The following is a 7,937-nucleotide window of genomic DNA, read 5'->3' as shown; positions in this document are numbered from 1 at the left end:
TCACAACTCCAGGGAAAGGAAAACCAAGAGAGTATAAAATGGTAACCCATCTAACAATTACTATTCTATAAATGGAGAACTAGAATCCTGGAGAATCTCTCTCAGAACCACTGACGTCAATGGGAGTTTTACCATTGACTCTATGGAGAGGCAAACCTCTAAAGGTTCTGATCAGTATCGAGTTGACCTGTGGATGTTGAGTGGAACCCCAAGGGACAAGTCACCCAAGATTTATTTCAACAGTTCTGCTTCTGGTCCCAGCCAGAAAGCGGATGTGACTGAAAACTTATTTAAACATTTGAGAACTAAAACAAAAGCCCCAAAGGCTCTGCTTGAGTTAGGAGAGGGAAGGGCCTGTTATTTTAATCTAAACTCCTTAGCTCAGCACTTGTTTTACATTTACACAATAGTGCAAACAAGACGGGTTTCAATGCTTTCCTGAAAGCCTAAGAAACATTACTAGAAATCAAAAACTAAAACCACCCTAGAGTAAGATCTTTTTGGGGGAGGAAAAGAAGTATTTTCTTCATAAATACAGTAGTACAATTATATTTACTGTCTTTTACTTTCTAGACATAAAATTGCTAGCTTTTAAAAAAGTTCCTATATGAATATATGAAAAGAAAACCCCCAGGCACATTCGACACGGTGTGGAGAATTACAGTAAATCCTGTGCTGGCACTCACCAGTCCTAATGGGTGTTAAAATAAGGCCAAAAAAAGTCTGTCCATACTAAATGTGCAGCGTTACACTGCCACCATTGTAATGACCAGATAAACAACCGTCTCTTTGGTGGCTGCTAGTAATAGGATTCACTGGACAAATGTCTAGAGAGACTATTGCAACACATAATTTGAGCAATGGGTTCCTGGAGCATGCAGAGTTCTTGGTAACTATTGGGTGAATCCTGCAAACCAGCCACATGGATAGCTCTTAGGAAAACCCACTAACTCATTTAATCAAGCAGCAAAGAATCCTGTGGCACCTTATAATCTATAAGGTGCCACAGGATTCTTTGCTGCTTCTACAGAACCAGACTAACACGGCTACCCCTCTGATACTTGTCATTTAATCAACAAACAGCTGTTAGATGGGAACTATTTAAAGTCACTAGTGACATGGGGCCAGATTTGAACCAATCATCTAGTGATGAAAGTCTCTGTCTCCTATTACTCAGTCCCCTGGGCCATCAAATCTCAAGGGAGTTCCCCATGGAAAGCATTTGTGGGATTGGACACTACGTGAGCATTTAAAGGGAAGAGAAAGAGATGAAAAATGTATGCTTGTTCTGCTCTACAAAGAGGAATATGAGATTTTCCTTACAAAAGCTGCAACTCTGCTTCTAATACCCGAGTTTAAGACAAACTCTTAGTCCAAAGTTTGGCTTGAGATTTAAGGTCATTGCAATTACTTTGAATTACAATCTTACTTCAGTAGAAAGTAGACTACAGAAAGAAAAGGACCAGGTGTGCAGTTTGACTTCTTTAAGTAGCTTCTGTTTAAAAACAAATCTGAAAAATCTGTACAGCGAAAGACTGAAAACTATATTACATGTCTCCCCCAAAGAAAGCAGCGTATTTAGATTCACATCAGGATCACTCAGGGAAGGCTTAGGGGAAAGCACATATTCCTGATGGCTCCTAGTTTGTCAGCCCAGCAAAAGGACCTCAGATCTCCAGATCACACAAGAATAATACACTTTTTTTTTGCTTGTTTCCTTTTTTAAATGGCTGACTGTAATAAAAACTTAACTCATGTCATCAATGCTAGAAAACAGGGAAATTAACTAAAGCAATATAAAACTGCAGGAAATGTTTCCTTCCAAACTCATTCACGTTTGCACAGAACTGCTAAAGCCACCATGTAATACTGAAGTTTTGCATTACTTGAGACTTCTAGCCTGCATTTTCAGGAGGAGACCATTGCTGTGCAACTTTTGTGTTTCATTCAGAAAGCTTAACCCCCTATTTCTTTTCTTCATTAGAATAATTACAATGGAATTTTGTTATAAGGAATGAGTTGGGGGAGGACAAACAACAAGTGTTGACTGGTCCATCCTAATCATCAACACACATGGACCTAGGCAAATTGGAGTTTACCCAGTCAGACATATGTGCATAATTGATCCATACATTTTAGTACCAATGCAGATCAATTGAGTTAGAATGGACCAATGGGCACAGGATGTAACATTCCTTACCTGCCTCTGAGTAGCACTCAGGAAGGTACAGTTTTTCCAACCTTTGAAAGACTAACAAAAAGACGTACCCTTCTCACACTGAATCTCTCTCACAGCTATGTTCTCAATCTCCCTAGCTGGTCACTGTATTAAACCTAGCCCACAAAATGTACAACGGGAACAATCCTATGGCAGGAATATGGATACGGTCACACAATGCTTCCAATGACTACAGAGGAGGAGAGGCATTATTTATAATCATTCAGGGTAGGCATTACTTGATGTCATGGGATGAAATGAAGCAAAAGAGAACATTAGTTATTTCCAACAGTGAGAGCTATGAGGCTGTGATGGGTATCCCCATGGAAAGGGGTAGAACACTTGCCTGGACAAAATATAACAGAATGAACTTTAAGGAACAATTCTGCACAGGCCAAGAGGAAAGAGGAGGACCTACGTGGTAGAGATGGGCCAACTCTTAAAGTACAGCTCGGAATTACCCCCCACATTGTGGGTGTCCAGTTTGGGGGGTGGATTCAGGCTGTTAGAGAAAGAGGTCAGTGGCAAAGTCATGGTATTTGCACTGGGGCCATCTCTGACCAACATACTTTGCCATCTCTAACTTTTATGGTTCTAAGATTTCTCAATGACTAAAATTAGCAAGCGGTAAACCCACCAGGACCAAGAGGAACTGACTTCCAAGAGTAATCCAAGCGTGATCCATTCCGCTGAATGATCGCGTCGAGTAAAATATAATCTCTCTCTGAGCTAATATTCAGGCATTACAGTGTTAATTTTGGGACAGGAGGAAAATCAAGAAAGGTATCTGAGGCCTACTAATGGGGGACACCTTTCTGGGTTTTCTCCTCCCCTGTAAAATCCAGGCTGCTTCCACTGATCTGTTAAGGCCAATTACTTTGACCCTTTTAAAAGCTGATAAGCCAGAAGCTAGAAGACATAGTACCAATAGGTGATAGTGCTGCAGCCTTCCTACACCCACTGCAATTTAGGGCCTAATGCACTAAGGTGCCAAGTGCTTTCTACTCAGTGGGAGTTAAGGGTACTAAGCCCATTGCAGGATAAGGCTTGGTGCTTTAACATGAAGCTACCTCGCTCCATGGCAAGTTTTGGCTGCTACAATGCTGTAGTGGAATTTTGGGATCAGCTGAGATGCTTTAGCAGCACTGTCTGGTAAAGACATCAAATTTAAGTAAACCAAGTGTTTTAAAACAAACTAATATTAATACAAGTGTTTTCATAAAATTAAAAAGAAAAAAAACTCAAAACAAGCCTTTTTTAAAATGTGTCTGAACATCCCCCTGCAGGATTTGCAACCCAAGCACAGCAGCATTTGGGCTAGTTCCTAAAAACCTGAAAGTGAAACTGATGATGAACAGATGTGAAACTTGCTCCCTTAAATACTTTAAAACATAGAAATGCTGCTCTCTCCAGTTAGAAGAGGGAAATATTTTGGAAGGACACAGAATTTGCCACGTGGAACTTTTGACAATAACCAACTGTACCCTTTACCTTGTGTAAGGTACTAACTTGGACACTTGCTATATGAAAAGAGAATCCATTATTTCATGGAATGAGGGACATACAAACTAGAAAGAGATTTGAAATAGAGGGAAATATACAAAAAATAATTCTCTATCAAGGTCTAATGCAGCAGATCAAGTTGCTAATATTCAAATACTACAGGGCTCAACACCTACACCGGTGGAAATTCAGAGTAATTTCGGTGAAGACAGTGGAGTTACAATGGTGAAAAACAGATGTTATTGAGATCAGGATTAGGCCCACAGTTTCTTCATATTTATTAACTTAAAACCTGAATGCAATATATTATTTTATTATCTACTGTATAAATTACTCAAAATTATATATGTATAAAAGTACTGGGGACCCTCTGACACTGCTGAAAATGACAAACATGACAATCTCTGGAGCTATTAAAAACAATGTGACTGCGATAGAGTACAAAAAAACAAAAAAGTGCATGAGCACACTGTGAAAATTGAAATCATTCCAGCCCTGGAATATTGGATATCCATGTTGACTTCGTACTACTGAGGGTAATAGAGAAAAAAAGCTCCCTTGATCATCTCCTACAAATTTTACAAAGCTACTCAGAATACCTGTACTCTGGAGCCTTCAGTGACATTCGGAACAAAGCACCCCAATCTAGTTGTGATGTTACGTGGTCATTGTGTGACCTGGTGCTCAATAAATTTGCAGAGTCATTACGCCCATCTTGGCAGTGTTCAAATGAAGTTAACCAACTGCTGTGAAAGTAAGTACTACTTTTTTTTTAAATACAAGGTTTTAAAAATACTGAAATTAAAAATAGAATTTAGTGCATTTAAGACCTTGGTTTTATCCAGACATTACCAGATCCAGTATTAATAACAAGCTTGGGGAAGAAGAGAGAGGAGGAAACGGCTTTCAAAGAACAAGTATTTTATAATTTAGAATAAATCATAAATTAACCTGTCCACATTTTTGAGACCTAATATACAAGAGCGAAGAGCTGAGTGTTCCTTTATTACTCAGGTACTATATTTTTTCCAATAAAAATGTCTTTTTAAAAAAAATTCTTGCTATTGTGTCCCAGCTTTGATACAAGTTCAGCCTTTCAGATGAGGTATTCCACCATTTCTGCATCAGTGAGGTCCTGCCCCAAGCTGTGAACAGGCGGTTTTCTTTCCAAAGTGCTGGAGTGGAAAACTGGCCCATCTATATCAAGAGGAGGAAACAAAACAGAAAGAATCAAGCTGTAACTCCAGTTGCCAACTACAGCTACAGTGGGGATAGGACTGGAACAAGGGAGTTTCCTGCTTATTCATAAAGGCAGTTTGTGATGGTGGCCGGAAGACTGATGGCAGCTTTTTTAATTTAAAAATTCAGATTTTCTCTCTCTTTCTTTACTTTCTCTCTTTCATAGTTATGCAGCGATGTATAAATCTGCAGTGACTGCATTAAAACCAGTATAGTCACTCTGGCTATACTAACCAGTATAGTCACACCAACGTAATGGAGATCAGAATCTGTCCCTTTAGCATTAACGTTTCACCAAAGGGCTCTCTGAGACCCGGCCTTTACTGTGATAACCATCTAACTCATATCACCCTACCAACAACTAAACCCATACAATTGGCAACCCCAAAAGGCTCTGCATGACTAGCACCCTGGGAGAGCAATTACACTGACCTCGTACCAATGCCCCACTGAGACCAGTTGGGTGTAGTTACCTGTTTTGTCTGAATTGTAGGGCACACTGGTAGTGGGGAGTCGCCCTGGTACAAGGGCCACGGCAGAGGAAGCAGCTTTATTTTGTTCACTTCCCCTATCTGTCTGCGTGCTGCAGTCTCGGCTGCCTGTTTTCGAGTGTGCAGACAGCAGCGGGGTGGAGGGAAGGACCGGTGAGGGAGTTGAAGGAATGGATTCCGAGCGACATTCTGGACCCAGCAGAACACCTTTGTGGACAGAAAGGGAAGCAGATTTGAAAGCACTTACGTATAAGGAGCATTGCAGCACTAGTTCTGCCCAGTTCACAGTTTTGCACTCCACCCCCCCCCCTCCCCGCCACCCCTTTCAACTGCCAATCTCAAAGTGCTTTATGAAGGACTGCATTATCCCCATTTTACAGATGGGGAAAGTGAGGCACAGAGGTTGGGAAAACCAAGGTCACTCAGCACTATAAAGGTAATGTTGGAATATGTTTCATCTCCCAAGCCCTATCTCCAACCACTAGACAATGCTGCTTCCCCTCTACAGCCCACTACTGTGCAGTCCTGCTCACCCTGAAGTTAATTGCAAAAAATTCCCATTTACAGCAATGGGAGTAGGTTTGGGCCCCAAGCCATCTACAGAAAAAATAACTAATAACTTGGACCAATTACAACACATTTTCTCCAAATAAAGGCTGCGAGCCCTTCAGGCCAGTGACCACATCTTTGTATCTGTTTGTAGCGCATCCAGCGCCTTCGGTCAGTACATCGTCCTTCCATTGCTCGCACTCCCCCCGAGTGGTTTTAGACCGCGCTCCCTTAACAAAGCTGGCAGTGCTTTTGTTAGGGTTACAATGTTACCTAAACTGCCCTTCCAGCTTTTGTCCTCCCTCTTCTCTTCCAATATGGGAGTGCTGCTCAGGGTTGAAGAGTGGGACAGCAAGCCTGATCCAGCATTAGAAATTGACATCAGGGACTTAGCTGGTCTCATTGAAGACAGCTGATCTGTCTTACTGGTCTCTTTCCGGGAGCGCTGCTGGAGGACTTTAATCATGGCATCCTTTTCAATGATCTGAGCATGGAGAGTCTTTATCCTGAGAGGATAACAAAAAGAACAGTATCTTCAGACTGATGCTTCAAAAGTCCACTGTGCTCTTGTAATTATTCTTGCTTTTTAGGCATTCGGGGAATTAGTGCAGCTCTTTGTTAAAGAGAATGCAACTGAACTAACTGGCTTGAATAATGGGTGCTCACTGGCTCACTGTGCCATAGGGCCAGATCATGGACAAGACTTTCTACACTTGAGAGATCTTCACTGAGCTGCCCATCTCAGGCTACTGGACACAACAACTGCAGAGGCCGTTTGAGATCCAAGGGCTGTGGCCAGACAGCAAAGGGATAAGGAAGAGGAGGGATTAATGCTCTTCAGTGAACCTGCACTGTGCCAAACACCAAGACCAACACCCCCATGGAACCACACTGTTAAGACATGATCCAAATTTCTCTGAGCTTGGTGTTAGAGGCACATGTGTGGATGAAGGTGCTGAAGAGGAACAAGAAGAGCAGACAAATAGGGACAGAACATTAAAAAAATAAATAGAATCAAAAGTCTGAGGGGCATTTTACTTATGAATCCAAACCATATCAATAGTGAAAGAAAATGCAATTGTTTTGTTCAACCAAGTGAGCACAACCTCTCATATTTCATTGCTATAATTGAGGCTACCATACCCCGACGGGATGATTCGCAATAGCCTGCCCCAGCCATCAACTTAAAATTACAATGCGCAAGAAGCTGTCTGAGAACGAATTGCATTTTACCTGCCCTCCATGTCAAGACACCGCCTATTGGCCATCAGGATCTCCTCTTCTTCCTTCTGAATGCGAGCTTCCAAGGAGGTGTCGTAGCTAGCATTAGGCGAGTGGCTGATCACAGTTGTGTCCCTGAGAATGAGCAGCATAGCAGATAAAGGACCATACAAATCCACTGTCCTCATCCCAACAGCACACAATAATCTCTCAAAACTATTTAACAAAGATATCCACTTCTTTGAGTAAAGGCTTGTTCAAGGTCTCCATTTCTGGCTATGGACCTCGAACCAGGAAAATCCATCTCCCAGCACTAAAGAAACAACAGAGATGCCTTAAGTCACTAAAAACAAGGTCCTACTCTACACACAATCCTGCTCATCTAAAGGTGTGTTTTTAAACTGATTTAGTTAAACCCAGGCACGTTTGTGTGTAGTCAAGGACAAGGATGTAGGGGAAATGGCACTCCAGGATGAGAGGCTAGACACGTATGTTCTCTTTTAAGCTAGAATAGAGTGAATTTATGTCTGATGATTTTAGATATATAGTCCTCTCTCCTACAGGCTAGTGCTCAAATGTGTTGGGTACTGGTTGGATATGGAGCATAAACAGCCCTCTTTCACTTTAACTTCTATGCCACGCACTTAGGGTTCCCCCACTGCAGTGTTCTCAACCTACTTACCATTAGTGTGTTATGTGGGCCACATCCAATACTA

General features: G+C 41.6%; 1 protein-coding gene across 5 annotated transcripts in view; it reads right to left on the bottom strand.

Annotated features, from left to right (window-relative positions):
• Window positions 1-4,625: 4,625 nt before the first annotated feature.
• AMOT (angiomotin) overlaps window positions 4,626-7,937 on the bottom strand; it is an 86,418-nt gene continuing 83,106 nt past the window's right edge. For all 5 annotated transcript variants that reach the window (XM_039488758.1, XM_039488759.1, XM_039488757.1 and 2 more), the window contains 4 exons: window positions 7,234-7,356; window positions 6,274-6,506; window positions 5,434-5,658; window positions 4,626-4,918 (listed from right to left, as the gene is read on the bottom strand). In XM_039488758.1, coding sequence (XP_039344692.1) covers window positions 4,818-4,918; window positions 5,434-5,658; window positions 6,274-6,506; window positions 7,234-7,356 — 682 coding nt within the window. In that variant the 3' untranslated portion in view covers window positions 4,626-4,817. The remainder of the gene's footprint in view (window positions 4,919-5,433; window positions 5,659-6,273; window positions 6,507-7,233; window positions 7,357-7,937) is intronic.

The sequence above is a fragment of the Mauremys reevesii genome, linkage group 9 (genome assembly GCF_016161935.1).
Source record: "Mauremys reevesii isolate NIE-2019 linkage group 9, ASM1616193v1, whole genome shotgun sequence".
NCBI lineage: Eukaryota > Metazoa > Chordata > Testudines > Geoemydidae > Mauremys > Mauremys reevesii.
The sequence above is the reverse complement of the archived record's forward strand: the minus strand, read 5'-3'. Positions and strand labels throughout refer to the sequence as shown.